The sequence below is a fragment of the Pestalotiopsis fici genome (assembly GCF_000516985.1).
Source record: "Pestalotiopsis fici W106-1 unplaced genomic scaffold PFICI_Scf_12, whole genome shotgun sequence".
NCBI lineage: Eukaryota > Fungi > Ascomycota > Sordariomycetes > Amphisphaeriales > Sporocadaceae > Pestalotiopsis > Pestalotiopsis fici.
Genome location: NW_006917102.1, coordinates 1,868,483 through 1,892,322, shown reverse-complemented (window position 1 = coordinate 1,892,322; position 23,840 = coordinate 1,868,483). Strand labels below are relative to the sequence as shown.

At 49.8% G+C, this 23,840-nt stretch overlaps 5 protein-coding genes across 5 annotated transcripts; 3 read left to right on the top strand and 2 right to left on the bottom strand.

Moving 5' to 3' along the window:
* Positions 1-1,848: 1,848 nt before the first annotated feature.
* On the bottom strand, positions 1,849-4,147 carry PFICI_14310 (uncharacterized protein; the record flags this gene model as incomplete). The annotated part of the gene is made up of 3 exons (XM_007842891.1): positions 1,849-1,905; positions 1,976-3,747; positions 3,811-4,147. 3 exons carry the CDS (start codon positions 4,145-4,147, stop codon positions 1,849-1,851), a joined length of 2,166 nt encoding a protein of 721 aa, XP_007841082.1.
* Positions 4,148-5,566: 1,419 nt separating this feature from the next.
* Positions 5,567-7,600, top strand: PFICI_14309 (uncharacterized protein; the record flags this gene model as incomplete). The annotated part of the gene is made up of 3 exons (XM_007842890.1): positions 5,567-5,677; positions 5,746-5,814; positions 5,867-7,600. The coding sequence occupies 3 exons, from the start codon at positions 5,567-5,569 to the stop codon at positions 7,598-7,600; spliced, it is 1,914 nt and encodes a 637-aa protein (XP_007841081.1).
* A 449-nt stretch (positions 7,601-8,049) lies between these two features.
* PFICI_14308 (uncharacterized protein) lies at positions 8,050-11,178 on the bottom strand (the record flags this gene model as incomplete). The annotated part of the gene is made up of 1 exon (XM_007842889.1): positions 8,050-11,178. One exon carries the CDS (start codon positions 11,176-11,178, stop codon positions 8,050-8,052), a length of 3,129 nt encoding a protein of 1,042 aa, XP_007841080.1.
* Positions 11,179-13,574: 2,396 nt separating this feature from the next.
* On the top strand, positions 13,575-15,383 carry PFICI_14307 (uncharacterized protein; the record flags this gene model as incomplete). The annotated part of the gene is made up of 1 exon (XM_007842888.1): positions 13,575-15,383. One exon carries the CDS (start codon positions 13,575-13,577, stop codon positions 15,381-15,383), a length of 1,809 nt encoding a protein of 602 aa, XP_007841079.1.
* Positions 15,384-21,722: 6,339 nt separating this feature from the next.
* On the top strand, positions 21,723-23,589 carry PFICI_14306 (uncharacterized protein; the record flags this gene model as incomplete). Its single annotated transcript, XM_007842887.1, has 3 exons — positions 21,723-22,081; positions 22,134-23,165; positions 23,226-23,589. 3 exons carry the CDS (start codon positions 21,723-21,725, stop codon positions 23,587-23,589), a joined length of 1,755 nt encoding a protein of 584 aa, XP_007841078.1.
* Between the last annotated feature and the right edge of the window lie 251 nt (positions 23,590-23,840).

Genomic DNA, 23,840 nt, shown 5'->3' with positions numbered 1-23,840 from the left:
GAAGCTTTGCATGTTACACATAATTGCAAAAATGGCAGATCGGATCAACGTTTGTATTCTTGCATGAAGAGCAGAGCCCAATTTTTACGTAACGTCGGCTCAAGCATAGACCCGGCCATGGCCGGCAATAGGAAACAAAAATAAATAAGATAAAATAGAATTTTAATAGAGACACGGACATGCCCTCGTGACGTTTGTACTTTTTTTTTTGTGGGGTTCAAAACGAATTACAACAAGCCCATGTGACGGAAAACATGTGTAACCTCTCTGCTAGTAATGCTGCCCCTTGGGCGGAACAAATAATTGATACCATGGAACGGTCTAGGTTATGTTAGTAGATCAGCTCGGAAAAGGAGGAATCCCAAAATCCACAGTCAACGCTGCCAAGAAGAGAGGAACCAGAAAGGCGGAAGAGGGACGAGTTCTAGAGCCCAATATCACAAGCTTTTTTCCTGTGCTTGCTCTCATCTTTTCCACGTTACGCTGGCTGCACTGCATGGACGTTTGACAGGACTGGGCTTGGCTTTGCTTAGCTACGAACCGTTCCGTTCTGCCGGTAAGGAAAAGAGTCAACCCGCCTCGATAACAACTGGGACCCAGCACAGCCTCCATTATTATCCCGGAATCAAGCCTTGTATTTCCTCGTACCGATTCTTCCCGAACATTTCACCTATCGCCAAATCTGAAACTTGACGGAAGCTAATGCTTCACATGTCTCTTTCCAGCTTGAACAAAGATCCGCGCCATCTCCTGCTAGGAGTTAGATAGGGTACATACTGTAGATCTCTCTCCCTTGCATCATGCAGCCAACTGGATCTCTGTACTACGCTGTACGCCGGCTGGGAACCAAAGGAACGTCACCCTTGCTCCCGACATGTCCCGATGTGGTATACTCGCTGCATCTGCGGCCGATTTGCCCCGATCAGAGTATACACTTGCGTTTTCGGGACAAATCGGGGCGGCCTGCTGGCATCATGATGAACGGCAGGACGACACGCTGTTTTCCATCATGTATCTTTCAAAAATGATAAACGTCCTGCTCCACACTTGCGTTGGGCATCGGGATATCATCATTACGACGCTCTTTTCCCTTATTTCCCTAAAATCTCGTCGGAATCCAAGTTTGCTTCCGATTTGTCTCCCTTGGTCATGCATATCAAACATTTCCAAAAGCAACCCTTCCAATTCGATGCCTGAAATCTAAAGTTTTTTCATGAGCCATGTCAATTCTACTCGCATGTCCCGTCTCCTTTTTCTCTTGAAAACTCGGATCTTGAACGCAGCGTTATTGCCAATCAAAGCCATTACTCCCATTCACTAGGACCAGATACATGAATTTATCCAGCGAATAGCACTACGGGTTGATCATGATCATATGTGGACTTACTTATTTAGTTTCTCACTTCAGTGATTACACAAGATTTGGTCACAGTCTGCAGGATCTCAATTCAAGTCCTCAATATTGCATGCCATATAGTGGAAATTCAAATATAGCAAGGTTGACAAATCTTTTTTTTCTTCCACGTCGCCCAGCGCGACCAATCATAGCCTGGATACAGGCTTCTTTCTATGCTAAAGACTCTTGAACCCAGCAGTGCGGTTCTGATTGATCTAGATCGACTAAGCAGATCTCGGAAGCGTCAAAACAGCCATTGGTAATCTGGATTGACGGGTCTTCCCGCTCCCGCTCCTGCATTGGCCAACCTGGCTGGCTATCTGTACCTGCTTTGGGGAAGCTTCTGTTCGTCACTAACGTGTCCTTGAATGTGGCGTGGCGCAAATCAAGACCCGTGACTAGTTCTGGACCCCTGCAGTCATTCTTCTCATTCAGTCATAATGGTTCGTTGCTTAGGAAGATCCGTCCGTGATGAGCTTGATAATCTTGCCAATGGCAATGGTTTGACCCTATTTGGCATCAATTAGTTCAGTGTGTTCATATCAGAGGATAACTCGCACAGTGCTGAAGGTCACTTACCTGGTCTCTCAGAGTGAATCGTCCCATTTGCGGGTAGTCCTCGAACTTTTCAATACAGATCTGGCCAGCTCCACCAATGACTTGCAGACGCGCAATGATGCTGTCTCCTCTCTTGGCGTGGGACGGAGGCAGCTTGCTCTTACGGTTGGTGCCCTTCTGGAGCTTGTGAAGCAGGGCTGAGAAAGTAACTTCTTCAATCGCCGTGTGCACGTGAATGACGCAGTTGAATCCGGCGGAGAGAATGCTCTTCAGATCCAGAATACGGATCTGAGCCTCAAACTCGGCAACCTTGTGGACCAAACGCTTGGGCGAGCACAGCACAAAACCGGGCATGATATCTTCCTCTTCGAGACCACGGAGTCGGAGACGGACTTGGTCACCGCTTTGTGCAATGCCAACTTCCTCTTCCGTTTCAGTGTACACTGCAGAAATATCGACCTTATCATTGTTCGGCATCATGATCAAGGACATTCCCTTCTTAATCACACCAGCCTCAACCTTACCCTCAATCATGGTACCCATGTCACGGTATTTGGCAGCCACGGGCATCATGAAGGGTGCGTTAAGCTTGCGTTCCATGGTGGACATGTTGTCGAGGTATTCCAACAGAGATGGTCCGTTGTAGAAGGAGCAGACTCCCTCGGGAATTCTGTCCTTGATACCCATGAGCTGCTGTGCAGCAATGGGCATGAAGAACACATCCGTCTTCAGGTTGAAGCCGGTTCCCTTGAGAAACTGACTCAGCTTGGTGGTACACTCCTTGTATCTCTCGGCCGACCAGTTGACAGTAGGGTCATCCATCTTGTTAATGACCACCACCAACTTGTTGACTCCTTGGGTCTTGGCCAGCATGGCGTGCTCACGGGTCTGTCCTCCCTTCTCGAAACCTGTCTCGTACTCACCCTTTCGGGCGGAGATGACAAGAACACCAACATCAGCCTGAGCGGCACCACCAATCATGTTGGCGACATATGTCTTGTGGCCGGGCGCATCGAGAATTGAGTAGCGGCGCTTTTCAGTCTCGAAGAAACCCCTTCCAACCTCGACAGTCTTACCCTTGGAGCGCTCCTCCTTGGTAAGATCCAGAGCCCAGGAGAGATACCAAGTCTCACGGCCAAGTTCCTTGGCTTCGCGCTTGTACTTGTCCAGAGTTCGGTCGTCGACCATACCAGTAGCGTAAAGAATGGAACCTCCGAGGGTAGACTTGCCAGCATCAACGTGGCCAATGAAGATGATGTTCATGTGCTCCTTTCCGTACATTTCCTTCAGCGTTGCCTCATCAACGTCAGCGGACTGCTCGTTGGCGACAGCATCGGCATCTCGCTTTTCGGCGGCCTTGGAAGCTCTTCCGGGGCTGGATCTGCCCGAGCCAGTTGATGGGGTTGGCGAGGTTCTTCCGCTGGCAGTCTTGGTGGTCTCTCCAGTCTTCTCGATAGCCTTGGCAGCGCTTGCCTTGGCTCCAGCTTCAGCACCGGCTGCGGGCTTCTCCTCCTCCTTCTTGGGCTCATCCTTGGGAGGTGCGGGGACACCAATGGAAAGGACCTTGGTCGCGCCCTCGGTGGCGACCTTGGGCTTAGCAGGATCGGCGCCGATGCTCAAAACCTTGGTACCTCCGGCCTTCTCGACTGTTGGCTTTGCGGCAGCTGGAGCGGCAGCAGGATCAGGGCGCTTGGCAATAGTAGGAGTGGGCTTCGAGGCTTGCTGCTGCTGGGGTTGTCTTGGGGGTTGGTTTTGTTGGAATTGCTGCTGGCCATACTGAGGGTATTGTTGGCCTAGGGTTTCGTCATGTTAGAATTTACGCTGGCATTCGGCAGGATTGAGGTCATAACACATACCGTAGCCCTGGTTGAATCCGGCCTGACCTTGCTGGCCGTAGACTCCACTATAACCGGCCTGGTTGTATTGGTTGAAGCCTTGACCGCCGTACTGAGGATAGAAGCCCTGCTGGCCGCCGTAGAACTGCTGCTGCTGCTGGCCACCATACTGGAGGTAGCCACCGTAGGCCTGAGCGCCGGGAGTGAAGGAAGCAGCGCCGGGCTGGAATGAAGCGACACCGGGGCGGAAGCCGCCTTGGGACTGTTGCTGGTTGTTGAGGTTCAAATTTTGCGCCTGGCGCGACAGGTTCTCGTCCTGTGCCGACGGGTCGTCTTCCCATGAGTTGAGGTCCGACATTTTGTCTTTCTTTGTGTGTGTAAGGGCGACTTTGAGAACGCTAAGCAGTAACTCGTCGTCGATGTGGACAAGCGAAAGATCGTGAAGGAGAAAAATGTGAGACCCTTCGTGTCCTTGGGTGTCGTCGGTTTGATAAAATTGTTGGACGAGCAAAAGCGACGGAGCCAGCGACTCAAGAATCTAGTGCGGGGCAATTTTTAAATGCAAAGTGTGCTGCTGGGGGTGGTCGGCGGGATGTGCAGTCAAGTCTCAGTCACTGGGTCACAAATCCGATCAATTGCTGTCCAACAGGGGGAATCTCCAGCGCCCGTTACCTACATGTCTGTTTACAACTCGATTTTAATCCCTGTGTACTTCGTATGTCATCACTTTTATGAGTCAATTTCGTTCTGATGCCTAAAGTTGCTGAAAACAGGATATCGGCGGGATAGATCTCTATTGACTCCGACCGTGCTTTTCCCATCATACAATGAATTCCGCCTAATTATCAGCAGTCTTTCGGTTTTTTTTTGTACTTCACCGAAGAGGCCAGTGGCCATTTCTTCCCTGTGCCTCGAAGTAGGTACCTAATCAGCGGGGTTGTTCCCTTTCTTCGCTTCATTCATGCCCCGCCAATGACGGCAGTTGGGCCAATGTTGCACCTCGAGCATGTCATGCCTAACACCAGGATCATATAATTGTACCTATTATACCTGGATATCAGAGAGGGTGGCAATACATATACCACCTTTCACCCGTGTGATCAGCAGAAATAATGTTAGAAGGGGGGGAAACTGTATGTAAACAGTAAAGAATTCGGGCATGAACGTCACATATTCACATTGACGATGGGCATTACCGTGTGAGTGACGCTAAAGCACTGTACGAATTGAAGAAAGACGCCCAGCACTTGGCCAAATTTCCAGCATTAAACCTACCATGACCCCACCGAAATAGGCAGTAAGGGCTGGAGATGATTCGCTGAGAGACCCTGTTAAAGGCTGGGCACTGTGCTTGTTGTCTGCCTGGACAAACCTCAAAGGGGACAGGACCCGCTAGACAACCCCGGATGGCCTAGGTAGGTAAGGTAAGGAAGGCACGTACCTGAGAGGACCTCATGCATTTCGTGTGCAAACAAACGCCCAATCGACTTCACCTAAAGTCGGCCCCGTGCACTTGAAAACAACTTTTTTGTTGTTGTTGTACTATACGTGTATTGTCTAATGTACAGGACGTCTGACAAAGTGATTCTCGTGACGACTCTCTACTCTACTTTCACTAGATTTCATCCACTTACCCGCTCTTTCCCTTGAGTTCCATAACCCCCGTATCCGATATTGCTTCTCTCCTAGAGACATCATTTTATGCGTGTCGAGGGGAAAAGGTAATCTTACCTAAGCAAGACATGTTCCATTACATACCAAGTCTCTTACGGTAGTCATGGATGCATTTCTGGCTCGGGTGTCTTACCATGCCACGAGTTATGCGATACGATCGGCTGTAGCATTGACCTCGAGCCTCGTGGTCCAACAAGGCTCCAGGCTGCTCAAGGTGAGTCAAGCTGCACTTGGACGCTCTCTCTCAGTATCTCCTGCTCACATGCCTCACAACCACAACAGACTGTTGACGATCAGCCTCTAAGAGCAGAGCTGGCTGCTTTGCAACGGCGCTTGGCCCGGAAAATTGAGGTCAGTGCTCGTAGCAATGAACTTGGGCCCCCATCACTAATTTTCCTGACAGCTCATCTCGCCAATCTTGGAGTCTATCGAGTTTCGCTACACAAGAGGCAATACAGCACTGGAGGCCGTGGTACGAGTAGGCAGAGAACTCCGAGAGGATATTGACCTGCTGGCCGCAAGGTATCAGGATGCCGCCATTCTCGAAGAGCGGACCGCCAGGGGCTTGAAGCCCCCATCTGCCCGAGATGGCCGGGCAGAGCTGCTCTCCATCCTAGCAGAAACAAAGCAGCTCATGCTCAGCATCGATGACCTGATTCCTTCCATCAACCTTTGGGTTTCTGCGATTGGTGGCGTTCAGACTGAGCAGTCTACATTTTCTCCTTCGCGTCTGCTCCAGGCGAGCATGTTGGTCAATGTGAGCGACTCACAGTTCGTCCTCGATCCATTCCGGCCCATGCAGATAGGACCAGACTTCACCCTGTCGCTTTACATGTTATTCCGCGGCCACGCTTCGGCAGAAAACGGCGAGGCGTATGGCATCGAGGAAGGACAGAGGAAACCAATGTGGCAAGAAGTCATACACAAGGCACGCGTCCGGCTATATCGCATACCCACAGGTTTCGAGGATAACGAGGAGTTGGAAACAGACCAGGAGAGTAGACCAGCCATGGGATACGCATATCAGCTGCAGATTCTCGAAGACTTGGATGATGGACGAGTTCATACATTCGAAAACGGCAACCTTGAACCTGGATCATACGATGGTCTCTCTCTTGCTGGCGTCAGAGAGAACATACCCATTGGACAGATTTCAAAGATGTTTTACGCGGACGTAGGGAGGATACTGAACATTAATAACGAAGATGGTGCCTCCAGCAATCCGGTTTTGCTATTGAAAAGAGACACCTCTTCAATGACTCCCAACCCCACAGCAGCTAACGGCAACCTCCAGATTCAGGAAAAGTCAACTCGATTGATCCCAAGTATAGAGGCTCCTGATTCTGTCTCCGACTCCACTCTGTCCGAATGTAGTGATCAGGATGACATTGATCGCCAACTTCGGGAAGAGAGTCAGGCAGCGGAGCAATTAACTCATGAGGAGAGTGATTTTCCTGAAGGAAAGGCTGTGGACGAAACTTTTACAACATCACCATGGACCATACCAAGCCATCTTGATCCGGAATGGCTCGCACTCGAGGTCTTTGATTTCAATGACGACGACACTGCCTCAACCTCGTCCCTAGATGACGAAGACCATGAGCCCGTTGTACGACCACGGGACGGCACTTCACCAATCCCCAAGACCACCAAACCTCTAGCGTTACATAGAACATCAGTGGACAGCAATCTTGTCAGCCAATTACAGCGCATGAGCATCGCCAACGGATCCGGCCACTCATCCTCGCGGTCTTCAAGCTCGTATCATCGACACAGCAACGGCCACGAAGCCATTGGCTCCTCGGTATCTGCAGACCTCGTTCATGGCCATCACCACGACAGGCTGGCATCGCTGTCCCCCAGTACGGTAGAACGGTCGCCGTTTGGGGCCATTCGAACCTCGCTCTCGCTGCTCGAGATGTTGCTCCGTCTTGCCAGCCTTCAAGAGTTTGAACAGACCACTCACCTCTCCATCCCCGACCATGTTCTCAAATTCTACCTGGATGAATCCGCTTCAGAGAGTGGCCTCCACGGGAAAGAGCGCTGGGCCGCGAGGGCCGAAACCTCGCGGAAAATGGGCTTTGACCCGTATGTTGACCCGCCGGGCGGAAACGGCGGGGGCACAGCCGGCATCTGAGCAGCAGAGAAAAGACTAGAATTTCTCCTTTTGAGCATCCATCCAACAGTATAAAGCATATAGCAAGGAGTTTCGGTGTCCATTTCTCGACGAAAATTGTCAAAAATCTTGACTGATAAACAGACGCTTCACAATTACCTAATCATTTGCTAGAACTTGCAATTTGTACCTTGGCAGATTCTTGGGGGCAGATAAACTTGTTCTTCATCAACAAATAGTATTGAATGGTACAACATGTTTCATTATCAAATCGTAAAGCATGCTCACCAATACGGTACACCTTTTACGTGTTCAGTATCCGGAAAAGGGAAACCTCCGTCAAAACGCCTCCAATGTGTATGATCCGTGCAACCAGCCGTGTCATCTCCCGTGCCATCATAGCCGATCCATATTTCCTCTGTAACCTCATCAAATCATGTCATCCACTCGTGAATCCTGGTGGGTTTTGTCTACCACCGTCTACCATAGACACTATTCTCTTGTGTAGGCTTCTGCTTTGGTCTCTTAACATAGGCCCTCAGATCTCGGCCAATTTGCTGGGCATCGTAATAGTCTTCGGGGCTAGCGATTCTAACATTGTTACCCACCGGCCTAAACAGATCCATCAGCTCCTTGAGGCCAAGCTTCAAGCCATCCTTGCGCATGCCACCCTCAATGGCCTGCTCGGCCAAGAGGCGCTTCTTGTTTTGGAGTTCTAGGATTCTTTCTTCGACCGTGTTCTCGACCGTGAGCTTGTAAACCACCACGTCGACTTTCTGGGTGAGACGGTGCACACGGTCAATGGCTTGCTCCTCGACAAAAGGGTTCCAGAAGGGCTCCAAGATGACCACTCGGCTAGCGGCTGTCAGGTTCAGACCCAGAGCTCCGCAACGGAGGGAACAGAGCAGTACTCTGGTGCGGGGATCGTTGCGCAAAGAGTCGAGGGCAGCTTCACGTGCATCGTTTCTCATGCCACCGTCGTATCGAGTGTAGCGGATGCCATCTTTCTTGAAAAACCTCTCAACAATATCTAGCATGGATGTGAACTGAGAAAAGACGATGAATTTGTGGTCGTCGACCTCATTGTGCAAGATCTTCATGAGCTCGCGGATCTTTGCCGAAGCCAGGACGAGCGGAGTCTTTTCCTTGTTCCTGTGTCTCCCAGTGGACCAAGGATTCAGTGACTGGTCTTCGTCAGAGTCCGAATCGAGGTCGTCCTCGATTCCATCCTCGGAATCCGAGTCCTCTGTCTCTTCACTCGAGCTTTCAGACTTGAGAGCGGCTCTAGCTTTCTCAGCCTCGACCTTGGATTTGATGACAGAAATTGACTCGAACTCTTCTTCAGATTCAGAATCATCGAGAGTCTTGTCGGCATCTTCTGGTTTGGTGTCTTCCTCATCACGAACAATGAAGCTATCCAGTTTACTGCCATCTTCTTCGGAGTCGCTTTCCGAGTCGGCCGTATTGATAGATTCGCCTTCGCCTTCGGCATTCTCATCATCGGTGCCGCCAGCCTTGCCCAGCCGCAAGGGACCTTGTTCATCGCCAGAAACAATCCAGCTCCCCTCATCCTCCTCATCATCACTGTCAATAATGGCAGCTCGATTTCTTGGCTTGCGGGCTGGCTTGATGATGGACTGATCACCTTCGTCATCGCTATCGACAACAGTCTTGCGATTTCTCGGTTTGCGCTTGACGAGCTCCGTCTTGACCTGCTCGCGAACCACCTTCTTGACCTTTGCTTTGGGCTTTCTGACCTTCTTGGGGCTTTCGGGATCGTCACCATCATCGTGGTTATTGAAATATTCCAAGTCTTCAGAACATGATTTGCACATGTCCTTTCCTTGCACGCGATTGTCCTTGTCCAGCTCCCAACCGCAAATGTCACAGTGTCTAGCCTGAACATCAAGTCCGCCGAGCAGGTCTGCGAGCTCGTCAACATCGGCATCGTTCTTCTTGGGTTTCGTTTCCGTGTTCAGTGCCTCCCTGTCCTTTTCCAGCTTGCCCTCGACAAGCTTGGGATGGTTGCAGACTTGCCTGAGTCGTAGCAGCAAGACAAGGGCATTGGCGTAATTGACATTCTTGGATTTCATCATGCTCTGGATGCTCTTGTCGGTTCGCAGCTCGAGACGGTCATAGAAGCGTCGTTCCGCGGGAGAAAATTTGGCTTGCAATGAGACAACTTTTCTCTCGGTGATCTTGAAGTCCGACGTGGCGCTCTTTTCTTCGCCATCTTTTGAATCGGACTTGCTACCGCCAGCATCTAGGGCGCCCGGCTCCTTGAGAATTTCCTTGGTTCGTCGCTTCATGAAACATCGAAGGATACTGTGCAGTCGTTGAATGGCCACATCTCCTTCGCCTCGCTTCATTGGCGCCTCGATATGGTGTTTCCATTCGGCAAGGTCATCATACGGTTTGATGCGCAAGAACTTGACCAGACTCTGAAGCTCGTCCAAGTTGTTTTGCATAGGGGTGCCACTGAGACACCAGCGATAGACGCTTCGAAGGTCGTAGCATGCCTTTGTCGACTTGGCATTGCGGTTCTTGATGGTGTGCGCCTCGTCCAGGATGACACGGTACCAATGCAGACCAAAACAGCCAGCCTTAACCGAGCCATTGGTATGGCCATGTTCAGACACTAGGATCTGATAGGTCGTGATAACGACATCATACCGACGAAGATCTTTGAAGTTCTTGGTGCGCTGCGGGCCGTGATGAACCAGGACCTTTAGTTTGTGGGAATCGGCAATCTTGTCCTTTAGCTCTGCTTCCCATTGTCGGATCAAAGCGAGCGGTGCTACGACCAGAGTTGAACTTTCAACGCCTTGAAGTTTATCAGAGTCCTTTGGTTTTCGGTTGGTGAGAATGAGTGAGATGGATTGCAAAGTTTTGCCAAGACCCATATCATCTGCAAGGATACCGCCCTTTGGAACCTTGCCCTTCTTGACTGGACCAAGCTCGCGACGCTTCATCCATTCGACACCTCTGACTTGGTGAGGTAGAAGACGGACGTTTAGTCCCTTGATTTGTGACTGACTCTTGCCGTCATCGTTCTCTGATTGTTTCTCGTCATCGTCGTCGTCGTCCTCCTCCTCGTCTTCATCATCCTCAAGCGACCCTTCAATGAGAGCCTGAAGGTCAGCAGACGTCTTCTTGGGATCGGTCCAGTTGGACGAGAAGCCTGGCTGAGTGTATCTTGGTGGTGTGTCCAAGACCGAGATGGGGTTTGTGGCGGATCCAGCCGGGACCGTGCTGAACATGGGAGGGGGCGGAGGCTTCTTGTCCTTAGCAGAAGGTCCTAAAGGTCCATTGATGCGCGTTGGGCGGTGGTGTTCTGGCCGCGACTTGGGCTGGATGAATAGATGAGAGTACTTGTCGTCCAAGTTCTTGCCATATGCGCTGGCTTTAACAGCAGGCCGATGTGAAGACGTGGATGAAGTGGAGGGGGCCGTGGATGTGACGGGGCCGAAGCCATTGTGGTTGGCAAACACGCTCGGCTTGCTTGTTGTTGCGCTTGACTGATCGGAACTTGCGCCCACATTGGCTTGGTTGCTCGACGGTCGCAGAGGTAGATTCGGGGGTGCTTGTTCGCGAGCCATGCTGGGCGGCGGACTCGGCGATCGGGAACGTGGGTGTAGTAGTTCTTTCAATCCACTCTTGAGGGTATCCTTCAACCCCTCCTTCAGACTCTCCCTGAACCCCTTGCGACTTTCGTCTTGAGCCAGCTTGACGGATTTCTTTTGGTTCAAGGGGCTATTGAACGTGGTTTCTCAGACGTGGATCGAGTTTGGGCGGCGAAATTTTGAGCAAAATGGAGAAGCGAGAAAGCAGTAAAATTGGTGGTTGTTTGCAGGAGATGCTCGGTGAAAATTGGATGTTGGGCGCCACCTATGTGATGCATGCGTTGTCAAAAATGCTAAATGGGGGGGTTTTATATACCCTTCGTTCTCTGCAACATGCTGCGTCGTTGTTTTGCATGCGAAACCAGTCGCGTTGAGTATTCAAAGAGCGTTGTCTTGCTCTTTGCGCGTCGTTGTGCTGCGATTCAGTAAATGGATGTACAGTACATGGTTTTTTTGGTGGTGAGCGCCGTTGTTTACAATGACATAATTTGCCCGGCCAACCGTGAAGCGAGGGGCCTTTGGGGGGCACAGCGGGCGCCAACTCTAGGCTGCCGAAGCTGTTGACGGGCTCATTTGCAAAGTGCTCGGATATATGCATATGTACTTGTCGATGCTGTTAGTCCCGGATCGCCCCCATTTGTCAAGTATAACAATAACAGCTTGCACTTTAGAAGGTCATGGCCAGGTTTTAGAGTCTTGACTCAATCATGTTCCACATGTAATCTGCATACTAATGTAAGTAAGCGCATGTCTGCGTGGATACTATATAATTTTTACTCCGTAATACCCTTATTTTAATTTTTCTTTTTTTTTTTTTCAATAAGGACTGTTTTTGAGGAAGTTATCTTTCTTATTGTTTAAAAAAAAAATTGTAGTATAATATGAGAATAAGACGCTCGCCTATAGCTCGTAATCTGTTGCTTAGAATAAAATGCGGCAACTGACCAAATTACTGGCTAGATGGATGCTTCTTCAGAATTGAGAATGGAAGGTTGCCATTCCATCGTAGTGTTACTGAGACCTCCATTTGAACTTTCTCTTTGTTTTCCTTGTCTGGCCACTATAAAACGATGCGCATTTGTGAATCTCGCAAGGCGTTCCTAACCATAACTCCGCGAAAGCAACCGTCAGCAGATTCCTCTCAGGAAGTTGTTTCCCCCTTTGAGTTAAACATCCTCCCTGTCCTCAGCATGCGACCCTTAACATTCAAATTCGTGACATGACCCATCGGTAGGTGTGCAAAGCCATTTTTGAGAATAAAGTGCCAACACTTGCGTACCACCATAGCTTGCCTCTACCGTGTGATGATGCAGAAGTTCCTTGGGTCCAGTCAAAACTCATGACTGGAACGTGGTGACTTGCTGTCATGCTGGATAAATCATCTTCTTCCACTAGAGAAAGATAGTATCCTGGGGGAAGTCATTCCAAGCTAAAGCACTGCCATTCTCTCGAGCATCACTTTCTCTTCGATGTGTGACATTGTGCATTTTTGCTCACCCTAACGCCCGATTATAACTGACATCAATCATCTAAACCCTAACGCACCATCGTGATCCAATCACAAACTGAGTGCTTTAGGCGATGGCCGGGTTTGGTACTTCTCAAGGAGCTGGAGTGTGTAAGGAGAGATGCACAATAATTTTGAGGCAAATGTCCATAATCAAACATAAGGTGTCTGTAAGATTTTCATGCTTTCGTCATGGTTTGATATTGGCAGAGCCATCAACTCGGTCATCGAGATGAACTCCAATGAGTCAATTGCATCACTATGGAATATGAAAAGGCGCTGCTTCGGCGCTGCCAAAATCCATTGGTTCAAGCATTGCTAATAAACATCAACATCTAAGCTAGAACGGCCCTTCAGCGTATGTTATCTGGTGCCTCAATCAAAAGCGCGCAAAGAGTTGTTCAGTGCGTGATTTCCACTCATCCGACCTGTCATCATAGGAACCCAAACGCCTTGCTATGGACGATTGCCGGCTTACCAATCTTTGCAGCCTCTTTGACCCCCTAGGCGGCGACGTTGCAAGCCCGTCAGGGGGAAACCTGGGGCAATCTGGAGAATCCGGGGAATTCCAGACTATTGATTTGTTCAACTAACTTATTATGGGTTAATTCGGACTTAACAAACACTTGAGAGTTAGTTTTCATCTTAAATGCCTGCGTATATTCCGGGGTCAAGTCATGGTTATTGAGGCGATCGGGATTTCCGACGGTCTAACCATGAACCCCACTGACGGATCTTCCGCGCAAGTGCAAATATACCTCGCCTTTAATATGTGAATTCACTATTTACAATCCTCATGGCCATGTGACTTTCTTAGAACCTGTGGTCTCAGGGTTTTGCTAGAGGAAACAAAACGCTTGCCATTATGAGGTTTGTCGGACTTGGAGGTGCCACGGCATGGCTGCTCGCCACGACTATACGTTTGGTGGCGGCAGAAAACTCGACATATACAAACCCCCTGCTTTCAGGCTGGAACTCGGATCCGTCGTGCATCTTTGTATCAGAGGGCCAATACAGTGATACCTGGTTCTGCACCACGTCCAGCTTTTTGACGTTCCCCAATATCCCCATTTACGCCAGCAAAGACTTGCAGACATGGCGACTGGTCAGCCACGCCTATAGTCGCATCGAGCAGTTCCCGGACATTGCCACCACGTTTCCCCTGCAATTTGACGGAACCTGGGCCTCGACGCTGCGGTATCACGAAGGGACTTTCTACGTCATCACAGCGTTTGTCACTATATACAGCTTCAACCCACATATTCTCTTGTTCAACTCGACGGATCCCTTCTCGGATGAGGCCTGGTCTGACCCCTGGCAGATCCCCAATCCCACATACGGTGCGGATCCAGATATCTTCTTTGACGACGCCAGTGATTCGGTCTACGTGACGGTCGCCAATGGTACTGGCCCGTGGTCAATCACACAGTATCACATTGATCTTCCCGCGCAAGAAGTCCTTGGAGAGCCAGCCGTGCTGTGGAACGGCAATGGCGAGAGTTCCCCCGAAGGTCCGCACATTTACCTCAAGGACGGCTACTACTGGCTTCTCGTGGCCAATGGCGGCACTGGATTAAACCACAGCATCGCCATGCTGCGGAGTGAGACTGTCGATGGGTTCTACGACTTTTACGAGGGAAACCCGGTGCTCACCAACCGGGGAACGGATGAATACTACCAGACTGTCGGACACGGCGATGTATTCCAAGACAAGAACGGCAAGTGGTGGGGTGTGGCGCTGTCCACTCGTTCGGGGCCGGAGTACGAGATATACCCAATGGGACGAGAGTCGGTGCTCTATCCCGTCACCTGGGACGAGGGCGAGTGGCCCGTCTTCCAGCCTGTCCGCGGCGTCATGTCTGGCTGGGAACTTCCCGCTACTGACCTGAGCCCGCCCGGCTCCGGACCTATTGCAGGCGCGGCGGAATTTCTTGACTTTGCGCCCGGCTCGGATATTCCAAAGAACTTTGTAACGTGGCGTGCTCAGAACGAGACTGCCGACAACTTTTTGGTATCGCCTGAAGGTCACGATAATACACTGCGTCTCCTACCCTCGCGCGCCAATCTCACTGGCGACGCCGCATTTGTCCCGGGACAAGAAGGCCAATCTTTCATCGCAAGAAAAGGGCAATCTCACACCTTGTTTGAGTTTTCTGTTGATCTCGTCGAGTTTGACCCGTCAACGGCGGGCGAGGAAGCCGGTGTCACAATCTTCTTGACGCAGGGCCAACACATGGACATAAGTGTGGTTGCCTACAACGTCAACACGACTTCGCGATGCAGCAGCAACAGCACGTCAAAGGTCGCCAAGTACCTCAGCTTCTCGGCCGAGGCATACTGGGCCTCGTCGACCATGACGGCCGCCGTTCCCGAGCCCGTAACGATGGCCCTGCCCGCTGGGTGGGACGCTGTTCGGTTCACCGTCAAGACTGTCAACGACACTCACTATGACTTGTCGGCTTCCAGCGCCTCTGGCTCGGAAGATGCGATCAAGCTTGGGACAGGGCCCGCTGCCTTACTTAGCGGAGGCGGAGGCATGTATACTGGCGCGATCCTGGGTGTCTTTGCCACCACCAACGGAGGCGCATCATCGGGTTCCCCGGCGTATTTTGGCAACTGGAACTATACACCGATTGCACAAGAGGTTGAAAAGGATGTCTTTGTGTATTATTAATCCACTATTTGCGGTGAACCACTGTCTTCCGACGCAACTAATTTAATTATTAGACAAATACATGAATTATTTGTCTATCACTCTCTCTATTCTTCTTTAAACCCGTATCAAAGAAGAAAAACTTGGAAAGATTTTTGGGCTTTTCCTAATTAACCATCCGAGTTTAGATAAACAGCTGATTTCCGTATCCGAGCTCTCCGGATGGATATCCGGTTTGACTCACTTGGCAAAGCGAAACGGGACCGAAGCGCATGTAGGCAAGGACCGGGTATGTAGACAGGTTACACGATTTTACTGATAGCTCTGACTGATCGGCAGACCCTACATGGAAGCCACGCGTCCTTGCCTTTTGAGTAACGTGTAACTTCTCTGGGGATCTACTCTCCTTGGCCTGATTGAGCACTCGCGGTTCACTGTAGCAAGATGGGAGAGAGATAGAAAAAGAAAAGTCCTAGCAGCATCCTTTGTGTCGTGTAGCGGAAACCTCCCTGCGACACACTAAGGAAGCCGTAAAATGACATGTTATTAGTAGTCCATAGTTTTGATCGCTTAATTCTGTCAGAAGAAAAAGAAACAGCGGTGTCTAGGGTCAAAATAACAGCTACCCGTCATACAGGAGCGTGAGAAAAGTAAAGTGCAGAGAGTCCGGTGAATGATGACCAGAAGAAAACGGCGAAAATCATGACAAGTCAACAAAGGCAATGAATGGGGAGGCAGCATGATGTAGATATGCAGATTAAAGGCTATGCAACTTCTACTTCTTCTCCATCGTCCGATGCGGGGAGGGGGAAAAAGTCACGGTCAGCTTATTGAGCGGGACAGTTGCACATTGTCCAAGCAGACGTGTTCCGGCCCGCGGCTCCGGATCAGGAAATAAGTCCAGCCCAACCGAGCTGATACCGGAGCATTTGTGGACCAAGTAGTGACTCTTGGAAATAATAAGAAAAGAGATAGAGAGGAGAAGAAGAAAAGAGAAAGTCGGCTTCCTCGTACATGCGAGGCGTCGGGAAGCGGCACCGTCAAAGCAAGATTGCGACGAGTGCCGAGCCGATCAAGCGCCATGGCGCCTGACGTAGCAAGAAGAATCAGCCACACCTTCTTATGCTTACATTTCTCCTCCGTTGAGATGAAATATCAAATATTCTTGATTTTATGTGGCTTTTGGGGGCGACGGGCGAGAAAAAATGAGAATCGATTGAATGTGTACGTCTAAATGGTGCCTGGAACAGTCCCTCCTGGCACCTCTCCCACCCCTGCTGGCTTTAACCCTTGCCGCCGATCTTACCACCCTAGTCTATACGAACTTGGAGGCCAAGTGCTATGGTTCATCTTGTTGGTTGCCAGACGATTTCAGCCCTACCCATAGTAGTAATAGCAAAAACAAATATGACAGGAGCATATTTTTGGATCATCTACTCTTGAAAGTGCTGACAAGCGGCCATGGCTTTGTATAACTAGCGTCTGGTTGTATATCTGGTAACTGGCAGGCAGGCCACAAGTCCAGCCAAACAGTGTCATTGACTGTAAAATCCTTCATCAACCTTATCTCTCATCTTGTCTTGAGTCTTCACCCGGATTATTAACTTGCTTGCTGACATGATTAGGGCTGAGCAACAACCACACAACGTAGCGCTCAAGAAAGTGGCCAGTCATGGATGACTCACAACTGCGTCCACGGACACAGGATTGGATGGTGGCGACTTGAGTCTTCGTAGCTGGTACAACAGCGCTCAGCAGGGGAGAACGTGCCATTAGCAACAAGTAGTGTCGCCGTGGTCGCCATTCCCCCTCCTGTACACAGAAAAACAATCATGCCATCGGCCGACGTATGCGTTCTTGGGGGTGAGCAACAGCTGTCTTGCTTGCAGCAAAAAGAAGAGAAGAGGCTTACGACGCCTGCATGCGAGATATTCCGCAGTGGACTTTCTTTTCTGTGCTTGCTACTTCCAACCACAGATCTGCGGCATCATTCTTGAGGTCGCACAAACATTGTCCCTCCCCATATGAGCATTATTACAGCATGGAAGCTCTAAAGAACACTTTAGACCTTGCACTAAAGAGTCATATACGGCCGTTTCTCAAGTTGAATGTGACTTCATGTCTCAGTAGCAGCGAGGCCACGAGGTTGAAAGGGAATGCTGCACAGACGTTGCATTCTTTGGTGTCGTTCCGTCCATTGCATATAGTGGCTTGCAGCCCGTTGCGTCGTAGCCGGGCGGTTTCTTTCTTAATGCTGGGTGGTACTCGGAAAGAAATCCTTGTCAGCCCAGCTATAGTCTTCGGCACCGAACCTCAATTCCATGTCAGAGACAACTCCAAAAGCTTAAATGATTGTTTTATTTGGGTGCAACACAGTCGATATGTATAGTGTTTTGCACGTGTGTATTAAATACACGCCTTTTCCAAGAAGTATCGCGTATTGTTGCCTGTTCTTCTCGAGGATACAACAGGTAGAGCAGGAAATATGGTGATGCAGGAGACTTCTGTCAGATAAAGTCAAATCTTGTTCATACCATGAGGTGGTTGAGTGGGAAAATGCGAAAACGTGCCATGCAAGTTGATTGCTTTTGTTCCATTATACCTCTCAAGCATGCGGCTCTGTCAGGTCTGAAATCTGGTGCGTCTGGGAAACCTGCTGCACGAGGTATTAGTTGTCCCTTTGATAATGATGCATTCAATGTTCATATGCGGACAATGAAAACCCATGGTAAAAATGTTTAAAAATAATTTCCATGTCATGCGTATGGTGATAAGTTGTTCATCGATGATGGCATGAAACACCCATTCAATCCATTGAGAGGATTTGAATAAAGAAATCTTGAGGGGCGGCGATTATCACGTCCAATATGCCCGGCTCCCTTGCTGCAGCACAACATCCCAACGCTTGCTTCTGTCGCACTGCATGAGAACATGCTTAATATTTTCCGAAGGCATGATCCAGACTTCATCAAATGACCCCTGTCGTGCAACTCGGTGGCGGCAGGGAACGAGATAGTGCGCTGTGCCATTGGAACCTTTGTACTTTTACGCGGCGTCGCATGATTGGCAATCAGGGTATTTGTGCTTGTTATATCGGGTGAAGGGGAAGCCAAGCAATCTTTGTAGTACAGTGCCTTTTCGGACTTCGCCAGCAGAGTGCTATCATAACTGGAGATATTTGGTGAGGTGCAACAACATACTGGTCAAACTCGTTGTAGAGGCGGAATTAGATATCACTTCGTGTAAGGAAAACGATTGCTTTTGCCTACTTTCATTACGAGAGCACAACACATAGGGCTAGGCTGAGGTGACGAGCTCAGCTTGACTACCCCACGGTCGGGTGGTCCTGGAGAATAGAACGAGAAGTGGTCATGAAATCCTCTTTCGTGATGGATAGAATGTCGTGCATGTAGCCCTGTCAGATTCCAAGACCTGTTACTGGCGGTGTGTGACCCAGACTTGTGGGTTAGCGAAGAAGCTGCTGCATCTTCCCCGATTCAGAAAAGCTGAAGTGTGCTGACAACCAAACATGGCGCCCATGATAGGCTGTCAGAGCATAAAGGAACGAATCCCGACTGTAAATCATGATTTATGCCCAAGGCATGTTGCCTATCAAGAGCGGGCAGCAAGTGACCTGCTAATGCAAGCTGCAGTCAAGAAGCGAGATAGAGGATCTATTGGAAAATAGGCCAAGAAAAAGCAGAGGAGTTCTTATCTCACATAAGTTGGCTCATCATAGGCCGTATTAGCCTGGGCATGCTCTAGCGCGTGGGCTGCGCCAGCGGTGCAAAGTCCTAGTATATTGACTGATCTCAGCGCATACCTGGGGATGAGGAAATTAGGCGGAAACAAGTTGTTCTAGCGTAGTCGTGTTGAGAGAGAGGGTCTAATAATCCTTGTTCTCTTGGCTAGAAAAGGATTAAACAAGTGAAAGAAGAAGAAGTACAAACTAATAGCTTTCCACGGCGGAGCTATAATTAGCGAGCGAATCAGTCTGGACACGCGTATTGAATAAACAAGCACCTCTTTGGGCTTCCTTCTTGTTGTCTCTTGTCGTCGCTGGAATGGATAGAAGCCGCCATAGGCGCAGATTCAAGCGTATACCTACAGTAGCTCTGCTGCATTTGTCGCCAAAGAATTGGTGGATTCGCAAACAAAGCAAAAGGTCCAATAGAGCCAGTTCCACGCCTGTTATGCAGGCAATTGCGGCGCTGCGAGCTCATATGATGCTAGACTTTGCGAGGCGTCGGAATGGGACCCGATTTTCTTAATGTAATGGCGATGCAGTAATCATTTCTTATGGCTTCTGAAGCGAGGGTCCACCGCCTTGGGACTCCACGTTGTAATCCGAGATGAGTCGAGTTGTCTAGAGAACTTGTCAAAACCAGCCATGTTGCCACGGACATGCCGCACGCAGTTGCAACTCCTGATCGAGACGCGATTCACTGCGCCTGCCAGACCCAAGGTCTAGTTCGCTGTCGGGTCAGGATTAGCTAACAGGGCTATACTAGACTTTTCATCCTTCCTTTGAGACTCTCATGAGTATGGCTCAAAGGTATACTAAATGTCCTGTCCGTGGATGGTCAGACTCACATCAGGCCCTGTCCCGGCAGGGCGGCCGATCAATGGCAGCCCCCCACCTTCCGGGATTCTCTCGCTTATTATACGGAATAGTGTGTCGTACACGCCTATACACTTACTACACGTAACCAGGGCTCTGGTGGCTTGAATAAGACGGCGCCCTGGGCGTTGCTTACCGTGCCTCAGCAACTTTAACACGACCTCCACTGATCGACCTGTGACGTTACTCCGTATTCTTTTCCACTGATTGTAGGCAGGCAGTCTGTACGTACTACCTCCTGGGGGACAGCCGAACCCCCCTAACGAATTGGGGGACCATATGGAAGTTTTGTGACGTGATGTACGTCGACTGCATTTGCGCGCGGCTGAAGCGCCGCATAGTTTTTAGCGTACAGACACATGAGAGCGTTGTCAGCAGACTGGCAAGATTTGTCTCTTTTCTTCTATCAAGCCTCGCAAAAGAACCACTGGTAGATCTCCATCCCTTGTTTTCCCCCAGTGTGCCTCTTCCGTGGTTAGTGCGGGTATGTGGCTCCAGAGACCATGAAAAGACCACAGCAGCCCGCATGAGGTTTATACCTACTCTGATAATGCTCAGCTTGAAAAGAAGCTTGTGGCTGTTGTGACTTGTACCGCATCTAGTATTTTCCTTGCTGATCATGTGCAAGCAGTACACACCGTGTTCATACAAGAAAAGGGTGCTTTGCCCAGGCAATCAACGAATGAATTTTGAGCTGGAGAAACCCTCCAACAAATAGCCAAAGAAATCTTAAACTTCTGCCTTGTAGGCATAGTTGCCCAGTCTAGGCATTCGTTTAGTGCGGCGCATATTTCGAAGCTAATCATTTTGATATGAGGTCCTTGTCCTGTGTTGATCCTACGGCCTTCACAAGCTTCTATGAGTATGAGGCCAGTGTCTCCCTTCTTTTTCGTGTTTATTTTTGGCACTTGGTATTCATTTCAGACCATCTCACGTGGCTCGGTTTATTCTCGTGTCAATGCGTCCCTGCTTTGGGCATCGTCTTTCGATCCATGTGCCTATCCGTGGTTTGCTCAGCCCTAACAGCCTAGGAGGTACGGTCTTGTCAGTCAGTGACTGTGAGTAATTCCTGATTAGTCCTCCCCGCGCTGGGACTCGAGATCATATTGGTCAGACTTGCCCTGGACCTTACCGGCAGCGCCTCATCAAGACTATTGATTTTGGCTGCAGTCTCTGGAATCCACAAACATACGGGAACTGCCCAAGCGAACTCGAGCATTGCATCTGCTGGTCTGTACTGTGTATGTAAAATTCTTGTCACACATCTTACTGATCTTTTGGGTCAGAAACCGGGCCAACAGCTGACCATCGTATGCTTCTGTACTGCCACACCTGCTGAAGTCAGGGGTGTATGTTCTCGTGAGACTATCGGTGCAAGATATGCATGACAGACATGATGGAAGTTATCGAGACTGTTCGAGCAAACTCTTTCCCTCCGGCCTGAACAATGACCCAGAACATGGTGTAAGCTTCAGGTCCGGGATGCGGCTTTGAGTGAAGCCAATGTGCGCCCATTATGTGGCTCAGCGATCTTGTCGTTGGTATGTATAAGACAGATGCAATCCCATTTCTCACAAGTCTCATTCATCTGCCATATTGTACATTGATACGTAAAGCTTGTTGTTGTGTTTCCTCGACAATTTCTTTTCCTTTCTCGGCCATTCGGTTTTGTTTCGTTTAATATCAAGACATTCCACAAGCCTTGGGCTTCTCCTCGTTCGCTCGATTTTAGCTTTACAATGAGCTCTTTCATTTTTGTCAAGGGCTTTGTGAGCAGCCTGCTTCTAGCTGGACTTGCTTCTGCTATTCCAGTCGAGGAAAATATCCAACCACGACATGGTAACTGCAATACACCTCATGACCGTGCGTGCTGGCGGGATGGATTCAACATAGAGACGGATTATGAGTCTTCCACACCTGTTGGAACTCTCAGGCATTATGACTGGGAGGTCACCGAGGTCGAAAACTGGATAGGCCCGGACGGGGTGGAAAAGAATTATGTCCAACTGGTCAATGGCCAATACCCAGGACCAACGCTGTTTGCGGACTGGGGCGATACCATCTCTGTAACCATTACCAACAGCCTGCCTCACAATGGGTAAGTCGTCCACTAGTTGTGCGATGTCCAATCCGCTGACCCGGAGATCAAGAACCTCGTTTCACTGGCATGGAATCCGTCAATTTCATTCCAATTTGCATGACGGTGTCAACGGTGTCACAGAGTGTCCTATTCCACCCAAGGCTTCCAAAACATACACCTTCAAGGCAGAGCAGTACGGTACTTCATGGTACCACTCTCATACCTCTGCCCAGTATGCCAATGGTGTCTGGGGACCGATCCAGATTGAAGGCCCCGCCAGCTGCAATTACGACATTGACCTTGGCGTCTTTCCCATTAGCGATTATTATTATGACAACGCCGATGAACTGGTGGTTGCAACATCAGTCGGGGCTCCGCCAAAGAGTGACAACGTCCTTTTCAACGGCACCAACATCAACCCCGTAGATCCCAGCCAGGGAGAGTATGCGGTCGTGAATCTCACTCCCGGAAAAACTCACCGCCTTCGTGTCATCAATCCCTCGGCGGAGAACAACTTTCAGATCTCTCTCGTTGGCCACAACTTTACCGTCATTGCGACCGACTTTGTGCCTGTCAAGAGCGCCCCAGTCGACAACATATTCCTGGCAGTTGGCCAGCGCTATGATCTTATTATCGATGCTGACCAGGACATTGACAACTACTGGTTCAATGTCACCATGTTCCCCCTCACGAGTCTTTGTGGAACGTCATGGAACTTGAGCCCGGCCGCCATCTTCCGCTACGATGGTGCACCAGATGAGCTGCCCACTATCGAAGGCGATCTCCCAGAGGATGCCCACTGCCAAGACAGCCTCGAATTCGTCCCCGTCGTCCCCCGCAAGGCCGACGAGACCACGCTGCTTGTCGACGCTGGGAATCCAGAGCATCAGATTAATGTAAACTTGACGTTTGGCACCAGCCTGACCCACCCGACGGTCTGGAAAATCAACGAAAGCGCCATCAATGTGAACTGGGACCGGCCTGTTCTCCAGTACGTTCTCGAGAATGATACAGACTATCCCCGCACGGAAAATCTCATCTTCAATAACGATGAGGATACCTGGACATATTGGGTAGTCCAGAATCTCGGCCTGCTCCCACAGTAAGTTTTGGCATTCCATTCCCCCCCCGGAGTGATAAACGGAAAGCTAATCCGCGATAGCCCGATGCATCTCCATGGCCATGATTTTCTGGTCGTCGGATCTGCAGCCGCCACAAATTTCACGTCAGATCTCTCTTCCACGCTGAACTATGACAACCCGACGCGACGTGATGTGACCATGTTGCCAGGAAACGGATATCTCGTGCTTGCCTTCAAGGCCGACAACCCGGGCAACTGGCTCTTTCACTGCCACATTGCGTGGCACGTCAGCGGTGGCCTCTCGTCCGACTTTATGGAACGGCGCGACGAGCAGGTTGCCCTCATCAGCGACCAAGATCTCAAGGCGTACAAGGACAATTGCGATGCCTGGAACATCTTTTCTAAAACGGCGCCGCCCAAGATCGACTCTGGTCTTCGTATCTAAGCATTGATCACGCATCTTTGCCCTTTGTTCCTTTGCTTTCCTTTTTTTAGCCGCTTTGACAAGCTGATTGATACCCTTACCTAAAGCATTTCTGCATTTATAAAACGTCAAATGGGCTGTGTGGCTGATAATGGACATGGTATTCCGAGTTACCATCATCAAATATGTATATAGAGGTTATTCTGTTATTTTTTCTGTTTCCATTGGAAATCTTCTAGATTAATGTTAAAATTTTTCTTGTTTATATATAT